Raw genomic sequence first — 26027 nt, forward strand, 5'->3', positions numbered from 1 at the left:
AGCTGGGAGCTGGTTCCACAGAAGAGGGGCCTGAAAGCTGAAGGCTCTGCCTCCCATTCTACTCTTAAGTATCCTAGGAACCACAGGTAAGCCAGCAGGCTGAGAGGTCTTTGGAGTGGCTGTGGCTCAGGAGGATCAGTGAGTGTCAGAGCCACAATTCAGGATGAAACAAGGAGCATCCATGAATACATCGGGAAGATGCCTGAGATGGAGGAAGTGGGTGACACCAGAAAATCCTACCAGTGTCTAGAAAAGACTGGCCTAAAGGACAGCAGAGGCTCTGATCATTGTAGCTCAAGAACAGACCCTAAGCACCAGATCCATAGATGTAAGAGTCTACCACAGCCGAAGGGACCCAAGATGCAGGCTGTGCAAAGGTGCCCCAGAGACAGTCCAATATATAGTAGCAGGATGTAAGATGCAAGCTGGGATAATGTACAGGAACATCTGTGCCACATATGAATTAGAAGTCCCCAAGTCCCAATGGGAGACACCACTGAATGTGGTTGAGAACAACAGGGCTAAGGTCCTGTGGGACTTCAGATTCCAAACCATCAAGCAGCTGCTGGCCAACCCGGCAAAGTGGTTGCCGACAGGGAGTAGAACATTGTAGTTGTGATAGATGTGGCAATTCCAGTGGAGGAACAGGAACATCAGGAAGGAGGAGGAAAAGATGGAGCCTGATTTTAAATTCTATTCTAGATTTAACAGGGAGCCAATGAATAGAAGCCAATATTCATTTCAATTCAATTCAGTTTTATTTATATAGCGCCAAATCACAACAAACAGTCGTCTCAAGGCACTTTGTATTGTGGGTAAAGACCCTACAATAATACAGAGAAAACCCAACAGTCAAAATGACCCCCTATGAGCAGCACTTGGTGACAGTGGGAAGGAAAAACTCCCTTTTAACAGGAAGAAACCTCCATCAGAACCAGGCTCAGGGAGGGGGGGTCATCTGCTGAGGGGGGGCTGAGGGGAGAGAAAAGACATGCTGTGGAAGAGAGCCAGAGATTAATAACAATTAATGATTAAATGCAGAGTGGGGTATAAACAAAGTAAATAAGGTGAATGAGAAGAAACAGTGCATTATGTGAACCCCCCAGCAGACTAGGCCTATAGCAGCATAACTAAGGGAGGGTTCAGGGTCACCTGATCCAGCAATGGTATAGCAATATGGGAGAAATCTGCTCTCTCTTTCTAGTCCCTGTCAGTACTCTAGCTGCAGCATTTTGGATCAGCTGAAGGCTTTTCAGGGAGCTTTTAGGACAGCCTGATAATAATGAATTACAATAATCCAGCCTAGAAGTAATAAATGCATGAATTAGCTTTTCAGCATCACTCTGAGAAAGGATGTTTCTAATTTTAGAAATTAAAAATAGATTTCTCAGTGTTACTGTAGGCCTGTAAGCATGTATAATGTAAATAAAATTGGTCCTAGCACAGAACCCTGTGGAACTCCATAATTAACCTTAGTGTGTGAAGAAGACTCCCCATTTACATGAACAAATTGGAGTCTATGAGATAAATATGATTCAAACCACTGCAGTGCAGTACCTTTAATACCTATAGTATGCTCTAATCTCTGTAATAAAATGTTATGGTCAACAGTATCAAAGCTGCACTGAGGTCCAACAGGACAAGAACAGAGATGAGTCCACTGTCAGAGGCTGTAAGAAGATCATTTGTAACCTTCACTAATGCTGTTTCTCTACTGTGATGAATTCTGAAACCTGACTGAAACTCTTCAAATAAACCGTTCCTCTGCAGATGATCAGTTAGCTGTTTTACAACTACTCTTTCAAGAATCTTTGAGAGAAAAGGAAGGTTGGAGATTGGCCTATAATTAGCTAAGACAGCTGGGTCAGTGATGGCTTTTTAAGTAGAGGTTATTTTCTTCAATTAATGATGAATAGTAAGATGTGCTAGCTTTATAGAGCAACAAACTCTTTTTCCAGGCTAAATGAGCATCTTCTAATTTAGTGAGACGCCATTCCCTCTCCAGCTTTCAGGTTATCTGCTTTAAGCTGTGTGTTTGTGAATTATACCACGGAGTCAGGCACTTCTGATTTGAAGCTTTCCTTTTCAGAGGAGCCACAGTATCCAAAGTTATACGCAGTGAGGATGCTGCTATAGTCCATCTGCTTCAAGGTTTGATGTGTTGTGTGTTCAGAGACGCTCTTCTGCATAACTTGGTTGTAACAAGTGATTACCTGATGTTATTGTTGCCTTCCTAACAGTTCAAAGCAGTCGGCTCATTCTTCTCTGACCTCTGGCACCAACAAAGCTACAAAGAGCTGTTGCTCACTGGATATTTTCTCTTTTTCGGACCATTCTCTGGAAACCCTAAAGGTGATTGTGTGGAAAAATCCCAACAGATCAGCAGTTTCTGAAGTACTCAGAACAGCCTGTCTGGCAGCTGCATCATCATCTCTGACCCTACACCTGCGTCTGAGTAAGCTGTGAGTAAGTACAGTATATCTGTATATTCAGAGAAATTGCACAAAAACTTGTGTCACTATGAAAATACATTAATTATTGCCCTGTACAGTCAAACGTTTGGACACACTTACTGTCCAAACTTTAGACTGGTACTGTATTTCAAGCAGGTACATCTTCTAGCACTTCCATGTTTTCTGATAGCTCAAACAATATTATCCATCACTGTAGGATCTGACTGCATGGTCTCAGCTGGCAGTGTCTCAGTGGTGGTTTGCAGCCTGTTAGCACCTGATTTGGTGCTGTATAAATAAAATTGAATTACTCTTTACCAAAGGATGTTTATGTCTACTGTAAATATTGTGTCACAGCAAATAAACAGGTCATAGGTGTGATAGATAAACACATTAAAGGTCTGTGAGAGCAGAAAAGCACTGCTTTTGTTCTGGTTTATATGAGTTTTATATTACCCAGAAAATCCCTTTTGTAGTCAGATGTTCCATGGGTTAATGCTCTATTACAAACAGGCCAGTCACAGCACTGAAGCAGATGCTGTCCTGGCTCTGAACTCTCCAAACATAGCTGTGCTCTTTGCATCTTGGCGTGAACACGTAACAGTGTGTCTTTACCATTAAAGCTAAGGAAGAAAAAACAGCACGTAGGAAAATCTGACTCCGAGTCAAAAACAGGTCGTAGAGTTTACTTTCATTAGAAACTGCAGTGAGATGAGCTGCTGCTCAGTTTCCTGCTGATGTCAAAATAAAAGTCAAAATGAATCCTCCTCTATGACTCACTCCTGCACACCCCACAGCTCACACACACTCTGAGTATGTCTCACTGAGCTACCAAGTGTTGTTAAACTGCTGTATTGTGGACTGGCACAGCCTGGGAACACTCATAACAGAATTCTCTTTATTGCAGTTATACAGAGGGATCCAGATCAGTGGGTCTGAAACACACCAGCCTGTATCCCAGTGCTGCTGCTTTTTCTGTCTTATTAATCCAGATCATTTCACAGGATCACGTGGAAACTCATCTGCTGCTGAAATAACACTTCACTACTAACGTGCATGTGTGTAACAGGCTCTTAAAGCTTTTGTACATTACAATGTCCACAAGCCTAATAAAAAACTAAAACAGTGACCAGGCAGCACACTGTGCAACTCAGTTCAGTCCATATAGCTCCAAATCACAGCAGCCTCCTATATTATCAGGTAAAGCCCGACAATAACAGAGGAAACTCTCACTACCAGGGTGAGGTCATCATGTCTGAAGGAATGAACTTTTTACTGTCTTTGCAAAGAAATGTGTGTGAGGGATCCAGTTACCTCTGCAGACACAGTCACTGAAACACACTTCAAATGTGTCAGAGCAACAGACACCTTCACTCCTGCAGCATTCAATGAGAACTTTGAAAAACAGCCAAAAGCAACAAGCTCACGTCATCTTTTCCTCTGACTGTCACCCACCTTTATTTTATTTAAACCTTTATTTAAGCAGGCAAACAGACCAAGAACAATTTATTATTTCCAACTGTGGCCCAGTAAAAGGCGAGGGGACGGGAACAGGGAGCATCAAACAAAGAGTCACACTGTCACGGGAATGTGTGTGTGTCTGTGTGTGTGGTGATTTAGGAAATGTATAAAATGTTGTTCTGCTTGATTTTAACCTGCTGCTGAGCCTCTCTGACACTGCTGGAAACACACACACACACACACACACCAAGAATACCTGTTCATTCAGCCACATTGATCTCACTCTGCTCACCACTCTCTTTCCTCAGGCTGTGGAAGCTTTAATGTGCAGCCGTCACCTTAGAACTAAGCAGCAGCACTGAGAGCGACTCAGCAATAAAATTACTGACTAAATGTTTATTTTACGGGTCTGTGTGCTAAATCACCAGATTAATGATTTTCTGCAGCATTCAGCTGCTGTCCTGCATTCGACTGTTAAGATTTTAGTGTTCTTGTAGGTTTTTAACCATCGTTGATAACGTCTCTGGTGTAGGGATCATTTTCTGTGGAGGAAAAGTTATGTGGGCTGTGGAACGTCCCTTACAGATTGGTTAGACCTTACAAACGGCGCCCCTTTCATGTGAACACACGGGGTTAACTTAACGAGTTGATAGGGAACTTTGTGGGACTGTTCATCCTGATGTCAGGATAAGTGAATCCAGATAAGTGAGAGATCCGCTGGTGTGCTGAGCTCACTTCGTAGTATAGGGCCCTGGATAGAGAAACACAGGTGAACACCATCAGTGATGCTGAGGTCCGGCCTCCCCGGAGCCCGGACCTCAGCAACACTGAAGCAGTGAGGGATCATCCTGAATGTCCTTCAGGAGCCTGGAGAACCGTTCCTGAACACAGGCCGTCTTCAGGACCACAATAAAGGTGGCCACACCAAATATTAACTTTCAAGCTCATTAGAAACTCTGTTTCTGCCTCGTACTCTGTTTCCATGTTTCAATAAGTCACTGCGCCTACTTCCTGTTTTCTAGGAAAATATAAAGAAATGAGTGATGGCTCAAGACTTTTGAGTACTGTATGTATACATCTGGTTCACACTATTCACATCTAAGGTCAGCACAACTCTGCAGGCTGAAGCTGACCGAGCCAGCTGTGAGCTGGTCCGGTCAGCTGCTCACCAAGCCAACAGTGCTGCTGTTACTCACACACATCATACAAGTGTAACGTTCAAGTTCAGAAGCAGTCAAAGTACCACGATCGCTTCATAAATGTATCATACACACACAACACAATGACGTCTAAGCATCACAAGTCACTGTGTGTACCTGTATTCTTGACGCTCTGAGGGCACACTGCTCCTAACAATCAGACATCAGGTGTGAATGAAGATCCATGCAGAGGAAACAAAGTCATGCTCTGTGATGGCTCCATTCACATCACACCAGAGCCAAAGCTGTTCAAATGATGATATTTTTATATTCTAGGGTGAAGAGCACGACACGTCAGGATTACCAAACTGTCTGTTTGGAGGAGGGTAATTCAGGAAATGTACTGTAAATGTACTGTAAGTTGATGCAATGTCCTCTTGGCAACTATATTGCCAAGTTTCACTTCCTTTGTCTCACAATGAGATCTGTTTAAAGACACAAAGCTGCAAGCTGTGACAAGTCACATCCTGTCAGGAGACTGTTTTTCTCCCAGCATTTCATAACAGAAGCTTTCATGTGCTCCCTACTCTTAGATGATCCAAGTGTGTGTGTGTGTGTGTGTGTCTGTGTGACTTGGACTGGGACTGGCAGGTTAACCAGCTGGATCTCAGTGTAACACAGACTTCCTGTTAGATTCCAATCTATCGTGACTAGCAGCACTGCTGACCTAATCCATGACACAGTGTCTGACTAGTGAAGTTACTAAATGACTAGTGTTCATTTCTGTAGGACCAGAACAAAAGCATGACTTGTTTGAAATAATATTAAACTAAAGAGATGATGACTCGTGTTTAATTGAATACGTGTGGCGCGGCAGCAGGTGTCCCGGTGCTGACGGTCACCCTGTCATATTAGTGGACTCTGGGATCCTGGTTAAATTAACGATTTGGTCCAAGAAGGACGTTTGCTGTGAAACTCTTCAGTCATTCGTTCTGAGAAATGTAATCTATTACTTGCAGGAACGCGTGTACTGGTCCCTTCACTGACAGAGCAGCCATGGCTCTGACCGCAGCACAGACGGCACAGGCAGCGGCCCTCTGCGGGCTGTCGGTACTGCCGCCAGCATCAGTGCCGGTGTTGTGCCAAAAAGTGATCGTCTGCCAGAAAGTGATTTTTGATGTTTCTATGTGCTTTTATGTGTAAAGTCTTTGCTCATATTGGTGAATAGAGTGTAGTCAATAGGATTTATGAAGGGCTTAGATATAAAATGAAGAAATGACCTGTTATTCAAGTATGTTTATGACTCTGCATTGTTGCACGTACATTATAATAAATCCAGTCCTCTTTGGTCACTGAAAATAACTTTATAGAGTGTAATGTCATATTTGTTCTGATTTCTGCTGCCCTCTTGGCCACATATCTCTTTAAAATGTGGCCAATCGCAGTTTTTACCCTGATAAATAAAGAATAAGTCGCTGCCAAAAACTGATTGCAGCTTCAACCTTGTGACAGAAATGTTGTTTCTTACTCTAAATGACTTGATATCATTCACGAGAGATATGTTTGACATATTTTTCACAGACTATAGGTCAGCAAGTCATTTACAACAGTTTAAATATGGGCAATCATTTTCTGGCAATCACTTTTTGGCAGACGATCACTTTTTGGCACAACACCGGGCTTATTTAACCAAATCTTCCAACAACCTTTAGTAAAATGAACACGCGCTTCTCTCAGCTGTAGATCATTGATCAGTTACTGTTACTCTCACCATCTTACTGATGGTTTATTCTCTGCAGCTCCTCAGCTCTCAATGGCGTCACCAACATGTCAAGTTTGCGCAAGTGTAAAGAAAGGCTACACAATTCCTTCTAGTTCTCCCCGCTCGGTGCTGGGTGTGTCACCAGGCTACTAGAGACCACAGCAACGTATTGCTTTCAGCAGGAACCAGCAATGAGCAACCACCGCATTCTTCAGTCTCTACACCCACAAACAGCGCAAACAGCGCCATCTGAGCAACAGGGTGAGAGACTGAAGCTTCCCCACAAGTCTGACAGCACCTCAATTTACACAAAACAGCATTCAGTGCACCACACACACACACACACACACACACACACTTTCCGTTCCCCGTGAGGAAGCCCTGCACTGCCCACAGACAGTGAGCCAGTCACCCTGAGTGAACTCGCGCTTTCCACGTCAGTTACAGTGCGGAGGAGAAACAAGCTCAACGCGCACTCAGAACACGAGTTACACAATGAGAGCAGAAACCGACAAACACGACTGAGATCTTCCAAATATGAACGCAGACCAAAGCGTCCAAAAACACCTTCAGGGAAAAGTTGTTCAACTTGCTGCGAAGTTTTGGGCAGCAGCTCGGAGCGGAGCTCCAAAGGCTGTGAAGCTCTCACAGCTCAGCCTCACGGCTGCTCACACTTTGGAGTTACCTGTTAGGAGGACGGAGGGCAGCAGAAAGCAGTAGAACAGCCAGACGATCACCTGAAGGTCCATGTCTGCGCACAGCGGGCACAAAGCCTGGCTCGGCTAGAATCGCTCCATCGGCGTTGTTCGGTTAAAGGTGACGGGTGAAAGACCCGGCCGTAACTCCGCTCAAGATCTTCCACCAAAACAGATCAGACTTCAGTGGCCCAGCGGAGCAAAGTTCCGATCCTCCGGCTGTGTCGGTGTGGGTGGGTGCGCAGCAGTGCGGAGAAAAGTTCAGGCGGCTGTCGGAGGGCCCGGACTGCGCTGCTGCTGCTGCTGCACATGGAAAATGTGATTCACTAACAGGTCCGAGGGGCGTTCATGGAGGAGCTGCCGCTTCTGTGGTCACCTCCCTCTTTCACAGCCTTAACTTTCTGCAGTTTGTGCTGCTGCTCATAACTGTGGCCCACACCTTGTCTCCTCTATAAAGTTTATTCAAACCAAAGAAAACGCTGGGAAATAATCGTATAGCCTTATTTATTACTGGCACAGACTTCGCAGGTTTCTTATTACTTAGAATGGCACGGCTGACACGACCACGTCAATCAGTATTTGCAGGTTTTTAGAGCCGCATCACTTAACGTCAAATTACAACAAGCATTATATTGTGTGCAGGTAGCGCCCCCGTGTGTACAGTTATCGATAAAACAGGGTGGAGAGAACTAAAACGCTATTTTTCACGAGCTTTCTCACTGGTAGGTCATATATTACTAAAAGGTAAGCTTGATTATGACGTGACAAATGATTAATTCATTAATTAATATCAATCAATATAATCTCCTTTTGATATAATCTCACAGCAGAGGGTTACCATGTTGATTTATCCACTTTCATGATATAGACAGACACACAATTCAAAGTTCGTGTTTAGCCAGAGCCAACCCAAGGTGTTATCAGGCCACACCCCCACTAAAGCACTGCCAACCACCGGCCCCAGCACCACCTGCATGAGCTGGTACCTGCTTAATTTTTTGTGCTTTGTCGGCGGCCATCACTGCTACAGCAGATGGTGCATTCACAAACAAGTTAACTATGTTCACCACTTTTGAAATGTGCAGAAGGGCCAAATAGTCACAAACAATTTAACATAAACCTAAATTTGATTTTCTTACATAAATTGTAAATGTAAAACCAGACAATATTAAATAAATCAAATATAAGCTTGTATAGTAAAACCCAATAAATAAACTATTAATTAGGAAAGGTGCTCTTCACTTGCACAGAAGGATGAATCTGTCATATTAAATGTGACCGTATGTCAGTTTATATTCCTAAAATTAGAAACATCCTTTCTCAGAGTGATGCTGAAAAGCTCATTCATGCATTTATTACTTCTAGGCTGGATTATTGTAATTCATTATTATCAGGCTGTCCTAAAAGCTCCCTGAAAAGCCTTCAGCTGATCCAAAATGCTGCAGCTAGAGTACTGACAGGGACTAGAAAGAGAGAGCAGATTTCTCCCATATTGGTTTCTGGGGTGTGTGGATCAGGAGGTAGAGCAGGTCAGCTACTAGTCCGAACGTCATAAACTGCTGTGGCAGGCAGAGTAGGGACTGCAGACTCTGGAGGCAGATTTAAACTAAAAAAAAAACTCAGTTGTATTGCTGGAAAACAGATGGTGTTCACCTGTGTGTCTCTATCCAGGGCCCTATACTACGAAGTGAGCTCAGCACACCAGCGGATCTCTCACTTATCTGGATTCACTTATCCTGACATCAGGATGAACAGAAACTCACTCCCAGACAGAAAAGTACACTGCAGGAACACAATGATGACGTCACAACAGTGAACAGAGGGAAATGCAGACAATATATACACAGATTGAACATAACTTTATTTTCCAAGCAATAGAAACATTTGGTTATTAGTCAACTGGATGATCAGGGCTTTCAAATTATGCCGGCGGCAGGCGCATTTTCCACCACTTTTTAATTTTCCTAAATACATTTTTGCGCCGTCCGCCTTCTCCGTATCCAGCGCCATGTGGACGCACGTGACAATATTTACGTTCTTTCAATCTGAGCCATTTGATTGGTTCACGACTGCCATGTGACTGTTCATATCGTCTGCTGCCGTCATGGCTTCGGTCTCGGTCATAAGGCGCCCGCTACTTTGGCATGCCCCCCTGCTACTCCAAAACAATTTGAAAGCCCTGCTGATGATACCACTTCATTTTGAAAGGATGCTTCTCAGGTTTCTTTAGTCATCACCATCGTTGAGAAATTTTCCAGAGCCTCTGGTCTCTACCTAAATATTAATAAATGTGAATTATTAGCCATTAAAAATTGTACCACACCCCCCCATCTATAATATCCCTGTTAAAGACTCCCTCACATATCTTGGCATAACATTAAGCACTTAGATGTACTCTGAACTTTAACCCTGTTATAGGAGGAGTGCAAAAAAACCAAAAAACCCTGAATTCTTGGCTTCAGAGAGATTTATGATTTAGAGGAAGAATCTTATTAACAAAAGCAGAAGGTATCTCCTGTTTGACTCATCTGGCATTGTCCCTCCCTGTAAACAAACAGGCAACTGATCCCATTGATAAAATGTTGTGTCATTTTGTATGGAGAAATAGGATTATTATATCAGGAAGTCAGTCTTAATGAACTCATATGAACACGGTGGCCTGAATTTTCTTGATTTTTCAACTTTAAACAGTACTTTTAAAATAAATTGGATTAAACAGTTTCTCAAAAACTCATCTTTTTATACCCAATTATTTATTTTCAAAACTTGGTGGCCTTAAATTTATTCTTCTTTGCAACTACAATATTGAAAAACTCCCCATAAAGCTCTCTAATTTCCATAAACAAATGAATAAAATAGGACAGAATGCCTTTATTGTCATTATACAGGATGTACAATGAGATTGGAGAGAAAAAAATGCTTCTCTCCTAGTCTTTAATTTATAAACATGATTTCTCACCCCGATGCCGATTTCAAACATGCAGTCACGGAAAATGTGTGCATATTTAAACTGTTTGTCAACAAGTCCCACCCATGCTGCGTGTTTCCGCAGGAAGTGGGCCGGATGGGGCGTGGCGTTGGGCATTTCGCGCGAATTTTGTTTCTTCTTCCTGTGAAGTGTGAACACTTCCGGAGATCGTTTATTGATGAGCATTGTCTGTGCTGAGGTTGCTCATCAGCGCTTCGAGTCGGTTTTTGCGTCCAGCAGCAGCAGCATGTCTCAGGCGCGGGTTACTGACTTCTTCTCCCGTAAAAAGAAAGGCACCGGCGGCCCGGCGAAGGTTCCCCCGCCGCGCAGCAGCACGGTCGGAGGTCGCTCTTCCCCCTGTTCGTCCTCAGTTCATGAAGAGTTTGTCCGAGTGATCGATGAGGCCGCGGGGCTGAACAATGGCGAGTCTGCTATCAGCAACGCCGCAGAGCACCCCCCCTCCAGTCCCCGTACACCGAAGCGGACCTCGGCTGATGTGGAGTGCGCCCTCACTGCCGCCGCCGAGCATAGTACGGCCAAGAAGAGACGGTCGGCGGAGGCCGCGGGAGAAGCTGTGCTTCCGCACAAGGGCATGAGAAAGTCCGCCAGGAAGAAGCTCGACCTGCCCGCAGAGACCCCGCAGGTAACGATGGTCCAACTGGCTCCGTGACTGCGGTAAGACGCGCAGTCCGGGCCGGCTGTGGAGACGCTGCTCCGCCTTAAGCAAGGAGAGCGGCTTAGTAACGCTTTGAATCAGGCATTGCTTTGGGGAGTGTGTGTGTGTGTGTCTGTGTGTGTGTAAACACTCAGAACAGATGCAGTGGTTGTTGTGCTGTGCGGGCTTCGGCAGGCTGCTGAGCACAGTGTCGCCCTCCAGCGGCGCTGAAGGAACAGCGGGCCTGTGATGGCCTCTGCTGTGGAGCGCTGCTGGGAGCAGATGTGACGGATTTTTAATGCTGACCTCTTTTCTAACAGGCTCTGGGTAAAGAGGACATTGCTGCTCTCAAGTCGCGCCTTGTGAGGATAAAGAAGCGTGTAGCTGAGATCCCTGACGCTGCCTCCTCGGGTTCAACTGCACCCTCGTCTTCCTCCTCTCCGTCTCATTCAGTTCCTGACAGCAGCACCCCTCCTGTTCCCCAAACCAGCACTACTGATGCTAAGGCCTTGAAGTTCACTGTAGCGCGTGCCAAGGAGCTGGCAGCTAAAGCTCAGAGGAGGAAGGAGGAGCGAGAGGCAGAGGAGAGGAAGCTGACTGAGGCAGAGGCTCGGGACAGGTGAGCACAGAGCACCAAAGAACAGGTTTTCCTGAAGTAAGGTTCTGTTTCAGCCTCGTTAAAAGCAAATGTTTTAACTCTCGTCCAGTGCTGAGGCCCCGGCATACCAGCGCTACCACACCCTTGGCCAAGCTGCCCCCCCGGGCCTCTCTCTCCCTTACCATTACAAGGTGCTGGCTGAGATGTTCAGAAGCATGGACACGGTCATCGCCATGTTGTACAACCGCTGTGAGACCGCAACCTTCGCCAAGATCAAACGGGGGGTTCAGGACATGATGCATAAGTAGGTGTTAGGATGGAGGGTTGCTGGTTTGAAGCCTGTTCTCTGGTTCTTTTTAAAAAGTCTGAATTGAATAAACTAATAACCTTTTTTTTTTCCCCCTTGAGGCGGTTTGAAGAGAGCCACATAGGTCAGATAAAGACCGTGTTCCCCGAGGCGTACACATTCAGACAGGAGAAGAACATCCCGACGTTCAACAGCAGCATTAAGAAGGGCAGCTACCAGCTCACTGTGGAGCCCATCATTACCTCTGGTTAGAACAGCTGTGACACTTCAAATTCACTCAGCACTTTTCTCCAAATCATATGTATATTTGTAAACTGTGTGCAGCTCCTTCAATAGGTGGCCTTGATTTTGTGTTGTTGTTCTCCTCAGAACTTAATGAGGCCCGACCGGTACTGTCAGCCTCTCGTCTGCTGGAGAGAAGACGCGTCTTCCACCAGAACCTGGTTTCCATGGTCAAACAGCACCACAAGGTCAGCATCTTCTCTAGTTGGGTTTCATTTTGGCTCCATGTAATAAAATCATAGTGAATAAGGGGAGTTTGCACGAGCTCAGGTGGGTGGTCTCCACTGACACAGGAAAACTGTGTTGTTTTTTACTGACCCATAAAGCTTGTTTAAATCCCCCGTCTGTCTGCAGGTGTTCCTGTCCTCGTTGGATCCTCCAGTATTGGTTCCAGAAGACAAACTGACCCGCTGGCACCCTCGCTTTAACGTGGACACTGTGGCACCCGTGCACACGAGCTCACTGCCTCAGGTCCCTCAGACTGAGAAACTGGCCACAGCTCAGGAGGTGCTCGACAAGGCCCGCTCACTCCTCACACCCAAGGTGCTGCACCGCTTCTAATGCTTCACATCCTCACGCTCTTCGTATATTATCAGCTTGTTGTAGTCCGATGAATATTTGATAGATATTCGCTTGGAATTTCAGGACTTCTTGTTCTTAGAATCCATTTTGATTATGTGAACATAAGTGGGTCAGTTATTACTCCAGTTCAGAGCTGTGTGATAGGACCTCAAATCAACATTTTACTTCAATTATGATTAAAGTGATTATTTTATGTACACACACACCCTCATAGTTCAGTAGTTTTGTACTGAAAATATGCTGAGATAAAGAGCGAGCCACAAATCTTAGAAACATGGTGTCTAACCAGATACTTACTCTGGATGGCATTACTTTGGCCTCCAGTAACACTGTGAGAAATCTTGGAGTCATTTTTGACCAGGATATGTCCTTCAATGCACATATTAAACAAATATGTAGGACCGCTTTTTTGCATTTGTGCAATATTTCTAAAATTAGAAACATCCTTTCTCAGAGTGATGCTGAAAAGCTCATTCATGTATTTATTACTTCTAGGCTGGACTATTGTAATTCATTATTATCAGGCTGTCCTAAAAGCTTTCTGAAAAGCCTTCAGCTGATCCAAAATGCTGCAGCTAGAGTACTGACAGGGACTAGAAAGAGAGAGCAGATTTCTCCCATATTGGCTTCTCTTCATTGGCTCCCTGTTAAATCTAGAATAGAATTTAAAATTCTTCTCCTCACCTACAAGGTCTTGAATAATCAGGCACCATCTTATCTCAAAGACCTCATAGCACCATATCACCCCAACAGAGCACTTCTCTCTCAGACTGTGAGCCATTATCTTACAGGCAGTTTATCAATGAGTGGACTCTGCTGCACTAATATATCCCTGTTGATTAAGTCAGTGCTAAAAAATAACCATGTGTTTGATGTTGCAACTAAAAAGTTAACTTCATCAGGACAAGAGCAGCGAATCACAGTGTGAGGCTCCCACACAGCTGTCAGGTGGCTCAGCCTGAGCAAAAAAGAGCTGAATGAGAACATCCGAGAGCGCTCAGATGCAGAGTGGAAGGCAGATGTTGCTCAGATACTGAAGATGATCTTGTTCAAACCCAAAACAGCCTGAAAGCTGCAGATGAAGTCATGAAAATTAATACATGCAAAATACCAGAAGTTTGATTTGCCTGCAGCCAAATTAATTTCTGTTCCAATAATCAGATTGTACAAATGATACATGTGACAGCAGCGCTCTGAAGGCCACCAGCTCCCGTGTTTTAGTTTATTTGATTACGGTTTCCAAGTCAAATGGAATCGATGTTTCTGTGTTCAGATGGAGAAGGCTCTGGTGGGGCTGGCTCTGAAGACTGAAGACAAAGCTGCAGACAAGGAGCCAACATCTGTGAAGAATCCAGCAGTCCCTCAGGCATCAGCTGTCCCTGCAGCTCAGGTCCCAAATGCCCTGAAAGGGGTGTCCCAGTCCCTCTTGGACAGGGTAGGTAGAAGGCTCTTAAAGCGGGTACATCAGGGTGCTTTGTGTTGAGATTAATTTGTCGTCTTTTCAGATTCGCGCAAAGGAAGCACAGAAGCTCCAGGCAGCCATGACTCGCAACAGCAACCAAGAGGAGCGCCTGTTGATGATGTCACGACTTGGAGAGCTGGCGAGGATTCTCCGCAATGTGTTTGTCGCAGAGAAGAAACCGTCTTTAATAATGGAAGTGGCCTGTAACCGGATGGTGGCGAGCTACAGATCGGCTCTCAGCACAGGTGGGTTCAGAAACCTGCTGAGGACGGAGCTCCACACGGTTTCTGCTTTAGTTTTAACTGTTAACAATGGAGGCCGTGAGTAGCATTCAGAAGGTGTGACTGTTCATCCTTTCAACAAACAGGTGAAATGGAGAAACACATCCGGCTGCTGGCAGAAGTGACGGGGGATTGGCTGACTATCCATCCAGTGAGGAAGGACTTGTACCTGAAGCTGAATAAGAGCGTGGAGCTCAGCACCGTTGTGGACAAACTGAACAGCAGACTGAGGGAGGAAGAGCGGCTCTGAGACGAGCGCCACTTTAATGACTGAGGGGGGCTGACAGGTCGCCGTGCTCTGGAAGCTGCTCGCACATTTTTAGTACATAGGTTGGGGTTGATGTTTCCTGAGCTGCTCCGACCATTGTTCCATTTTACTGACTGGTATCTTTTTTTTTTTTTTTCCTGTCACTCCAAAGTGATCGATGTGCCGACTTCGTCTTTCAGGATCACGTTTCTGTGGAGTTTGAGTCAGTGTTTGATAATGTTTAAGAAATCCAGCATTCACTGCTTCATCCAGCTTTTTGAGTTCACTGTATAACCGTAAAATAAAGAGTGCGTTCATTATGAGGCCGGGATGGCTGAGCACGAGGGGGTGCAGTGGGATTTCTCTGAAGGACCAATTCAGGAATTCTCTCACTGTGAATGGAGCATTTTATAAAACAAGTTACTTCATACACTGGAAATAACTTAGCCTGGTCCATGCTAGTGTGTGTGTGTGTGTGTGTGTGTGTGTGTGTGTGTGTGTGTGTGATATCAAACAATTATTCAAGTCAAGAAGTAAAACGAGCTAAACACGTCCAGCAGGTTAAAGAGAGCAGGCAGTGTTTGAAATATTACGCTCGTCTGTTTCTCAGGTTTAACAAATCCTGAGTCTAAACCTGAGCTCAGCACATCCATGAACAAAGGAGGGGAGAGTCAGAGTTTCTTAAATGTTACATAAGAACGTAAGATTAATATTTTAGGCAGTCAGGGACTGACCCCTGCTCCAGATCTGAGGGGGGGGGTGGCCCAGAACTTTGACATGCTGTAAATGTTTGATTATATCCAGGTGAACGTGTGCAGGTGTATCCAATTAAATTATTTACATCATCTCCAACTTGGTGCCAGCAGTGATGCATTTCTCCACCAGCCTCACATACGACAGCAGACAGACGAGTAGAACCATTTTATTGAAACAGGTAAACGTTCTAGAGCAGGAGAACCGGCTGGAACCCTGGCAGCAACGAGGCTCAGGACGTGGCAGCTCCACATACATCAGTGAGACACATGCACATCTGTGAGGCTGAAGCTGGGTCGGGCCATGAGACCAGACCACAGCGGGTAAGGCCGCAGTATCAGCTCACGAGCGCTGATGTCACCAGGGAGGCAGAATGAATGGCACATCTGCCAGGTTCTGGTGTTTCCCATGTAGCAGCGGCTCGAGTGTCCTTAATACTGAACCAGGGAGAACACATTGTGTGGTTGGACTTTGTCGATGCCGTTTAGCTCTTTGAGTTCAATGACCACCATGCAGCCCAGAACCTCGGCCTGCATCTTCCTCATCAGGTCACAGGCTGCTTTCAGTGTCCCTGCAACACATACACACACACACACACACAAATGTCTTAGACTTCCTAGAGGAACAAACCACATGAACAATCCTCAAAAGAAAAATGGGGAAAATCGGGCATTCAGTCTGCTGAATGTGACTGCATGTGGTTTCAGTGCTGGAGACCACTGAGACTGCCTGATCATTCAGGACCCCAGGCTGGTTCGGGGTTAACCCTGGGCTTTCACTGTAAAGGTGGCAGCTCACTTCTTACTGGGTGCACTGCTGTTGGTACTGGTGCTGCAGAGCAGGTCAAACAGGCACGAAACCCTCGATGCTCCGGAAACTAGTGTCAGCATTCCTGGGAGCTCTCAGACGATGGTGCGTGGATGGTGACAGCATAAAGGTTTTTACAAACATCTGAAGTCTTTGTCTCTCCGTGGTGAGCATCAGTTATATATAGTCTCAGAGGCAACTTTATTGGTCGATCAGCTTTAACACATGGTCCTCATGTTCTAAAAATACTGACAGTACTTTATATTATTCTCTTATTATATAGTTTAATTTTGCCTTTGTAACATCAGCCACTGATCAGTCATACACTGCAGTGTGCTCTGCAGCTACACTGGGAAACCCTGGGTCGACAACCGTGTTTGCATACACACTTCTGCCTGGATGGCAAATGGAGGAGTTTTCACCCACCGCACACGTGCTGCCATCCCTCCAAAGCCTGCACAGACGTGGATGACACTGTGTTAGTCCAGTGCTGATTGGTTGACAAGTGGAGCAGAGCAGAGAGCAAAGTTCAGCAGGAAGAGGAGCAGCACAAAAACTCAGACTACAAACCGCATGAAAAGCACAGAGTGGCTGCACCGCACGCTGTGTACTTCCTCCATCTGACAGACGCTCTCTGCAGGTAGGCCGACTGTCCGATAGCTGCCCACAGAATGCCGCTGCCCTACCACGGCTGAACCATCATTTCCCCATTAGCCTGACTGCCAATGTTAGGGTGAGCCCAGTTAACTGGGAGGATGGGTGGGACCCCCTCCACTGCACCCTGAAACCAGTTTTGTAAGGATGATGCAGCTGCTGTGATGGGCCGATAGAGTCTTTCACTCACAAGTGAAACGATGAGCCCCAACATGACCATCATTCACAAGTGAGACCTTCCAGGATGCAGTGTTATAGAGCCAGATCATTTTCACATTAACTCTCACTGAGCTCAGTCGCCTCCTGTCCACAGGTTTGTCAGTGGGGTAAAAGGTACAGTGAACTGTTTGGTCATAATTGTTCTATAAACATTACACTGACAGGGTTAGTAATGAACCCTGAACCAAGCTCCAGAGTATACAGGACCACTCTGGTGGGGAATACAGAGCTCTCACAGACAGCCTCTCCTGCATGCTGCAGTAGGTTATTAGTGCAGGGTTCAGGCCTCAGCCACAAATGCAGTCAATGTGTGGGCGTGTGCGCTGACGGCTAATAAGTCTGTAAGGACTGAAAGTGTAAGATAGATGCTTCAGTGGCCCAGACGTGATGCAACATTACCAATCTAAAGAAAACAGCATTTTAAACATCTGCTTTCTCTGGACCTTAATATAGATCTCAATATTGGTGCCATAACTCCCATCAAAGCTCCAGTTACTGCTCTGTGGAGTTCACTTCCCACTGCAAGCATTTCACACATGATTTTAAAGCAGGATGCAGGTGAACTGGCAGATGATGACTCATTATTATGATGAGCGGTCCACAGAGGGATGCTCTCATTTTGAAGTAAATGCAGAAATGCCAGCCAGGAGAAATATTTTATTTATACGTTTCCCAATCAGACTGAATCCACCAAGAGCTGCTGGTACAAAGCAGCTCTAACCACGGCAGTTTCTCACCTCCAGTAGCCAGAAGGTCATCAATTAGCAGCACCTTTTGTCCTGGAGCGACTGCATCCACCTGCATCTCTGCTTCTGCCTGGAGGAACAGAGTAAAGCTGTGGTCATGGTGCTGGTATCAGGCTCACTGATGCAGCAGACACGTCTTATATCTGAAGTAACTATAAATGTGGCCATGATGGGGGGGGTTCATTTCAGTTTCCTGAAGTCTAAACCGCTGATCCGGTGCGTGGATGTCGTGTCATCCTCTAAGCCTCTCTGGAACAGGAAACTCAGAGTTCAAACTCAGGGCCGGTTTTACATTCAGGACTAAGATAATCCACACTTATCCTTCAGATTAACTAGTTCCAGACTACAGAGTCTCAGACTAAGGCAATGAAGATCAGATTAATGTGCACATGGTGCAAAGGGGATGATACTCAGTGTGTGTGTGGAACTGGAGTTTGACCCCTGACCCAACCAGAGGACGACAAAGGAAAAACAAAGTTGAGTGAAAGTGAGAAGACAACTCCAACAGCTTCAGTAAGATTTATTTCTATTATTTATGATGGCCTCATTTCAGATACACACTCTGAAGTGTGCATGTTCTCAAATAACAACTGCTAATACAATTCCTATATTCCCTTTTAAAGTTCCTGTGGAAAAACATTAAAATACAGACAGGTGGGGGCCCAGTTAGAGCAGACACAGGAGAGCTGGGAGACTCGTTAAGCACCCTCAGACTCTGACAATAACGATTATTTAATGGCCTCAATGCTTGAATTCTTGAGCCAGATGTTCGAGGAGCTGCAGCAGCTGGTCTCTGCCACCGGGCAGCAGGACCTGGATTAGCTCTGGGCTTCATTCAAGAAACCTGCTTCAGTCCAGACCAGGACAAGTCTGAGACTTAATCCAGTTCAATGAGGTCTGCTTTAAAATGTGGTTTAGTCTCAAACTAGGGCTTCATCCCTGTAGAGACTCGGGTTTGTTGTAGCTGCTTCCTGGAATCTGTGAGGTGTTATTTGTCGGGTCACAGATGGTGAGAACACCAGGAAGTTGCAACAGATGAACATCATCGGGTTTCTTTGTGCCAGTAACACACATACACATTTTTATACACTGAGATATTAAAAGACGCTGGAACTGAAGCTTTAGGAGTAATCTGTGTGGAAGACAAAACACCATCATGTCTAGATGTCTCACTATTATAATTATATCTGCAGTCTAAACAGAACTTAGCAGCCAGACTAAGTTATTCTGAAGGAAAGCTGTTGGTGTGTGCTTGTGTTATTTACCTTGCCATACTCCAGATCATATGCTACAGAAACAGTGGGTCCAGGGAGTTTGCCTTTCTTTCTGACCAGGACAAAGCCGACACCGAGCCTCTGGGCGAGGAGAGGCCCGAACAGGAAGCCACGAGCATCTAAACCTGCCCACACACAAACAGCAGCGTCTCCATTAAACGCACACATTAACACGTGGTGGGGGCTGTGGAGAGGTCAGTGGGTTAGTCCTCATCATACCTCAGAGTGCCGAGTCACACAGCTCCATGTCAGGCCCTGAGGAGCCGTATCTAAATCACATATGAGGCTAGCAAAGAGCTAACGTGGCCTATTTTAGCATTTATGCATCCCAGCCTCCTCCAATCAGAGACGTTATCACACTGTGATTAAAACTCTATAAAGACCAGAAAACTATAACAGTAAAGTAAGATTAGCACACAGAGCAGCAAAATAAAGATCTGAATTCCAGCTCAGTCGCTCTGACACTTTAAACACATGACAGCTTCCACAGGCCGATGAAGGAGGCGCAGAGCAGAGTCCGATTAACGTGACCGACCCGTCAGGTGTGACCAGGTGTTCTGTGTTCTCGTAGCTGCAGTTCCAGCAGAGGAACGTGACCTCACAGCAGATCAGCAAACATGAACCCGTGACAAACAGTGTGCACGTCAGTGGTTTCAGTAAGGTCCAGCTAACAGCTCACTCATACAGCAGCTGGCTCCCCGCCAGGCTGCTCTTTGAACCCGCTGCTCATCTGCTGTGGATTTTTGTCCTCCAGTTTCCTCAGATGTTTCATGGACACACTGCACACCACGCTGAGGTATGCCATGTTCTTGGCTCTTTGTGAATCACCTCTCAAACGGTGTTATCAGAGGCAGCTAAAGAAATGATGTGTTTCTGTGACAGGCTGCCGGTGGAACTCTGGAAGGCCTTCAGAAAGCTGTGGAACTGTTGCTCAAGAGCACTTTAAAAGTTACCTTAGTCTGACTGCTTGGAAGCAAAATATAAAGAAACAAGAGGTGGCTCAAGACTTCTGCACAGTACTGTACTTTTGTTCTGTTTGTACTGGATTAGGTAAACTCAGGTTAAATAAAGCTGTGGGGCAGCCGTTTCCCCTGAGCAGTCACAGTGTGTCACATTAAAATGAAACCTTAACTGTTGTGATCAAAATACTCCAATCAATAACAGATATTAGGAGGCCACACTAAGAAGGACTGAATATACTGAAAAGAAGTGTGACAAATGACTGTTCACAGGTGCTGAAGAACATCTTATAGAAAAAGCTGCACACACTAAAGTGGACCAAACACACACAGGCAAATCCCGTCAGCTGAGAGGGTGCTGACAAGGTGATATGGCTCCCTTTAAAAGACAATGCTTCACTCTGAGTGGGTTCTTTCAAGCTCATCAGATAAAGAATGATAGTTTCAAAGAGCTCTGCTCTTTTTTCTTACCTACAATCAGATCAACGTGCTGATGACTGTTCCTCACATGTTCTTCAAACAGGTCGATTACTGCTTTAAGGACGGCTGCATCCTTGAGGATGGGACAGATATCTCTGCAAGATTCACACTCATGAAGTTAGTATCTAGAGCCCGATCGATGTTTTTAAGACTGATACCAATATTTGGTGGTTTAAAATCTGATATAGCGGCCGATATCACAACCAGATTTCTCTAACATCCATTATGTGCAGTTATTTATGAGTCATTGTTAAGACAATATGCCAATGCAATTTAAAATAACCTCCTTTTATTACCATAAATAACAGTTTGATGAATAACTCTGCTCAGATCAGCTGGTGGTTGTTGTTGCCAGCAGTGAAGCTGCAGCGTGCCCTCTGGTGGACAAGCTAAGCAACATCAACATTAATAAAATGGCTTTTTCAAAAAAATTATTTTATTTTATTAATTTTTTAATAAAAAATACATTTAAAAAAAATTAAAAGAAAAAGAGTAAAAAAGAAAAAAGGAAAAAAGAAGAAAAAAAATAATAAAATGGTTAAAGCGTAATTCTCCTGTCTCTTCTTTTTTAATTTTCATTTACCGGCTAATATAAAAGCCAATACCGATATTAGCAAAAAGCTAATGCTAGCTGATACTAGCGGTAGCTGTGGCTCAGGAGGTAGAGTGAGTCATCAATAGCTGCTTTTCCACTGACGGGGTTCCGGTGCCGGTATTTGAACCATTCAGCGTTTTTTCCACCACGAATGCACTCGGTGTTCAGCCGAAAAACGGGTTCAACTTGGGCCCCGCAAGCTAGCTGGTCTGGAACCAAGAACGCGTGCCGAAAGCGGCAGAAGGGCGTGACTCTGCCATCTCAGCATCAAGTTTTCTGTGTATCACATGAGAAAAGAGAAGCGATTTTCACGGCTGTGAATTAGGTTGGGCTCTAAGGCTGAACTTGCTGCTTTGTATCAGTTCATATCACAGACAAAAGGACACAAAGTGCGTACTTGTCGTCTTGCTCTAATCGCTGTCTGTGTTTCCCTCTGTGCTGCACACAGATGCTGCAGTAGTTTGGTTTGGACCCTAAAACCTATTTGCAGCACAGAAACGAGAGCGTGTTCTCCCACGTTTGTGCGCTTCGGCTTCGTGTCCAGACGAGAACCCGCCCACACTCATACGTAAAGGAGCAGTTCACAGAAACACGGTGGGAACGCGGTCCCGTTCTTAAGCGTTTCGCCGGTTCATTGGGATCGGCACGGGAACTTGCTCCAGCACCTCGTCGGTCGAAAAGCGGAAGATCAGTGAAGTAAAATAAGTGCTGTATGACTGGGTGTGACTGGGTGAATGACTGTACTTCAGGGGCCCACTTGAGTAGAAAGGTGCTATATAAGCACGAGCAGTCAGGCTCGAGTAGTATCAGTACTAAATGGATGCCAATATAAAAGAGAGAGACAGCACGTCCTGACGAAGCAAACTGGTGATTTTTGGTGCATATTTGACACTGGACTGGCAAAGCCTTTGACTAAGAGGTAGTGCAGCTCTGATGGAGCTGTACTAACTGAACAAATACTGCATGTTAGCTGAACTGAACAAACATGCAGGGGGGTGTTGTGGTGTCCTTGGGCTCTGTGCTGGGACAACAGCTTTTACAGTATACATGCTTCCCTTAGGGAATATTATTAAAAAATACTGCATACATCTGCATTACTATGCAGATGATACCCAGTTATATTTATCCATGAAGTCAGATGACACTAATCAGCTAGTTAAACTACAGGCACGTCTTAAGCCTGGATCATACTTTCTCCATCCGCGAGTCCGTTCCGGTCTGACTGACAAATGTCTTCATCAGATAGTGAGCACATGGATAATCATGCATACACACTGTTAGTAAGTTAGACCCACTGATCAAAAAAACCTGTTTGAGATGAAGAATAACTTTATTGATCCCAGAGGGAAATTCATGTCTGACAGCTCATCTGCTTCTCGTGTGAGACCTGAAAAGTCTGATGGCTGCGGGTACCAATGATTTCCTATATCTCTTGTTTTCCAGCAGAGAGAGAGGAGTCTGACCTCAGCTTTGTGAGATGTTACCCTGCTGAAAGCAGCCATCAGAAGATGGTGGTCAGCAACAACACTCAGGAAGGCCGTGACATTTACATTTACTAATGCTGCGTTTCCATTAGTACCTACTCAGCATGGTTTGTAGGCATTTCCATTAGTAACCAGGTACTTCTTTAATACCCACTCAGCTGGGATTCAATCCAAAAAGAACAGCATGCCACTGATTGGCCAGGGAGTGTGAACGGCGGCTCTTTTGAAGTACACTGAGTCGATTATGACACGTTTGGCGGTATAGGGTTATATTTAACAATGATAACCTTCATCCATTAAAGCACTCTTCTCTTCCTGCTCTTGTCGGAGACGGTCGCACTATCTCTCTCTCCCTGCCCTCCCCATCTCTCCGCTTGCTGCTTGCTGTGAGAGCGTCTTTTACACACTGTCCGAATAAGAACAAGATTGAAACATGGATCTGGCAAACTGGGCATTCTCCATCATTGATCGAATTTTTTCCACTATGAGATCCGGGACAGGGGAGCCTGGGTGTCCCAGTGGAACAGACCCGGTTGGATACGTCATCGACTCTTGGAGCTCGTGGAGACCTGTGTGCTTCTCGGCCCTTGGAGTGGAAGACGTGGAAGACGCCTACATATTCGGCTTTTTGGTAGCAGTATCTTCTCTGTTTGGGCTCGGTGGATACCTGCTTTACTGGCAAATTAAGAAAATCTGGACGGCGGTTCGACATCTGCAGAGGCTGCCGATCCAGGTGGAGGGGCTGAGCAGAGCCGTACAAACTGAGACTCAAAGCCTGGTGGACCTGAGCCGCAAGATTAGCGAGCTCGCAGGCGAGAGGGGTTAGATCGGGAGATGTGGTTCGGTTCTGCACGGTGAGGACGGCAATCAACTAATTTGGAATATTGGATTTTTGAATGGTTTCCCAGTAAGACTGAAGGCTGTTGGAAAAACAAGCAGCCTGTTCCAAAACAACTTCTGTTATCAGGAATTCGGCTCCCCTGCCGGCCTTGGGTTGGCAACCATATCTCTCTCCAGGGCACTGTGTGAGGCTGCTCTCCCCCCCACTCCGCGTTGTGATTTGTGAAGCTGGGTCTGGTGTATCACGGCCGCTGATGAAATTCCACCACTATCAGCAAACTGTTTTGGCTGGAACCTGGCATCTGGCTCCACAATGCCCCGACCTCTCGTCTCCTTCTGCATCCCCTCCCGCCCTGACCTCACCTACCGCTGCTGTCCTTGCTTTACATGTGCAAATGCTTTGCTAAGGTGGTTTTTTTGGACCCTGGTATAGTGCTCTTTTTGAGCTCTGTACCAGATGACTTTTTTTTTTAACCTAACTTCCCCATGATGTGTTGTTTTCTCCTCCTGCCAAAGGTAGCGCCGTAAGAAACGGCTGCATGACCCAAGGACACATATCCCCCTATGTGTGTTGTGTTTGTGTATTTGGATGGTGTTCTGTAACTGCAATTTCCAATGTGTGAACTTGTTCACCCACATGGCAATAAAACTTCATTCATTCATTCATTCATTCATTCATTCATTCATTCATTCATTCACCATACGGGGACTTATGCATGATGATGATATTAAACTGGCATTAGCTATGTTAGCTTGGCTCCATCTCATCCACTGTTGTGTTTTGAGCCGCGTACAAATTATGTCAAGACACTACTGCCCGCTGCTATATCGACTCCACCCACACTGAGGTGGTCCTCAATTGCAATGGAAACAAAACAAGACCGTGGGGGGTCCTGTCGACCCGCGCTGAGTAGGCAGTAATGGAAACGTGGCATAAAGTGTGCCAAGCAAATATCCCACAGCTTTACACCACCAGCAGCCTGAACTGTTGACACAAGGCAGGATGGACCCATGCTTCATGCTGCTTACACCCTACCATCTCAACACAGTAGAGGTTTCTGGCTCTTCACCTACTTCCAAGGTGCACGAAGAAGACCATAAAGTCTAAGGAAGTTCAAGCTCCAGCAGCACAGGTGTAAATGATTGACACCACCTTTCAGTTTATAGCCTCCAACAGGGTGATCAGAGAGCATATCAGATACTTAAATACCACATTTATGTAAAACATCTCAAAGCCTTTCATCCCACCTGCTTTAAGAAAAGCCGAGAGTCACTACACTGTGATCAATCAATCAATCAAACTACAAGTTATAACTCTGACACCCCCACACTGACTGCACTGTAGAGGGAGAATGCGGCACTACAGACCTTAGAGATAAGGGTCGTGATTATTTCGGAAGTTTTATGCAAACCTGAGAAGGAAATGTTGGATTTTATTGTGAGCAGAGGAATAATCTCTCTGTGGATGCGGTCAGGACCCACTGTGGCTCAGGTGGAGCCCTCCAGAGGTGTCAGCCTCCGGGACATCCTAACCGCGCCTCCGTGTGAGCCAGTTCATCCTGGGCTCATATGGAGGCTTCATCAGCTGCCTGGACGCAGTGGTGACACTGACGTGGAACCAGCACCTGCACCCTGCTGCAGGTCGGCCTGTCCCTCCGCCCTGATGCGCGCATCGCTGTGAGCGTGGCGAGAAAAACGCGCTGTGTGGACGCTGAATAAATCGGTTAAGAGCCGCTGCCGCGTGGGTCCGTTTCTGCCTCTAGCGTGTAAGATCAGCGAGGACCTTCGCGGGGCAATGCGGAGGCCGTGTACCGGGATCTTACCGAAACACGATGCCCTTCTTCGGGAAGTCCGGGAACGCGCGGATGTGGCTCCGCAGCAGCTGCAGCTTAGACTCCCCGCCCGCCGCCATGCTCGCAGCAGCGGACCTGAGTACCAGTGACTGCCACCTCTTCTGCGTCCCTTCCTGGTGTACACACAGACTCGTTACCGCCCTCTTCTGGACTGAAGGCACATGCTCGGCTCGGTGACTTCCATTAAGTCGGAAACTTCATGATCCGTTTTCACATGAAATAATAAAATCGATCTTCCTCTCTGATTTATTTCTGCAGATGCATCATCAGATAGAGCGGGGTCATTAAACCGGAGACGATGCTGGGGTGTTCAGGTGCTGTTACCTTATTTTGTGACTTCATTCACAATAACAGAAACATTTTGTCTTATTGTGGAAGAATGGAAACCAAAACCCTGCCTCAGACATTTATGACGCTCACATTCACGAGGCAAACACTGTGGAAGAAACCACTGCTGTCACTCTGAGCTCA

The 26027-nt window shown here is 45.7% G+C and overlaps 3 protein-coding genes across 5 annotated transcripts in view; 1 reads left to right on the top strand and 2 right to left on the bottom strand.

Annotated features, from left to right (window-relative positions):
* piezo1 (piezo type mechanosensitive ion channel component 1 (Er blood group)) overlaps nucleotides 1-7840 on the bottom strand; it is a 96871-nt gene extending 89031 nt beyond the window's left edge. For all 3 annotated transcript variants that reach the window (XM_030725450.1, XM_030725451.1, XM_030725449.1), the window contains exon 1: nucleotides 7501-7840. In XM_030725450.1, coding sequence (XP_030581310.1) covers nucleotides 7501-7564 — 64 coding nt within the window. In that variant the 5' untranslated portion in view covers nucleotides 7565-7840. The remainder of the gene's footprint in view (nucleotides 1-7500) is intronic.
* A 2793-nt stretch (nucleotides 7841-10633) lies between these two features.
* Nucleotides 10634-15718, top strand: cdt1 (chromatin licensing and DNA replication factor 1). Its single transcript, XM_030725445.1, has 9 exons — nucleotides 10634-11121; nucleotides 11454-11752; nucleotides 11841-12035; nucleotides 12140-12285; nucleotides 12408-12508; nucleotides 12675-12863; nucleotides 14176-14337; nucleotides 14408-14609; nucleotides 14732-15718. Exons 1-9 carry the CDS (start codon nucleotides 10657-10659, stop codon nucleotides 14893-14895), a joined length of 1923 nt encoding a protein of 640 aa, XP_030581305.1. The 5' UTR covers nucleotides 10634-10656; the 3' UTR covers nucleotides 14896-15718.
* A 61-nt stretch (nucleotides 15719-15779) lies between these two features.
* aprt (adenine phosphoribosyltransferase) lies at nucleotides 15780-25680 on the bottom strand. The gene is made up of 5 exons (XM_030725447.1): nucleotides 25527-25680; nucleotides 20776-20879; nucleotides 19337-19470; nucleotides 18063-18141; nucleotides 15780-16216 (listed from the first exon to the last, which is right to left on the bottom strand). The coding sequence occupies exons 1-5, from the start codon at nucleotides 25613-25615 to the stop codon at nucleotides 16077-16079; spliced, it is 546 nt and encodes a 181-aa protein (XP_030581307.1). The 5' UTR covers nucleotides 25616-25680; the 3' UTR covers nucleotides 15780-16076.
* Nucleotides 25681-26027: the final 347 nt, after the last annotated feature.

Source organism: Archocentrus centrarchus, unplaced genomic scaffold, assembly GCF_007364275.1.
Source record: "Archocentrus centrarchus isolate MPI-CPG fArcCen1 unplaced genomic scaffold, fArcCen1 scaffold_55_ctg1, whole genome shotgun sequence".
Taxonomy (NCBI): domain Eukaryota; kingdom Metazoa; phylum Chordata; class Actinopteri; order Cichliformes; family Cichlidae; genus Archocentrus; species Archocentrus centrarchus.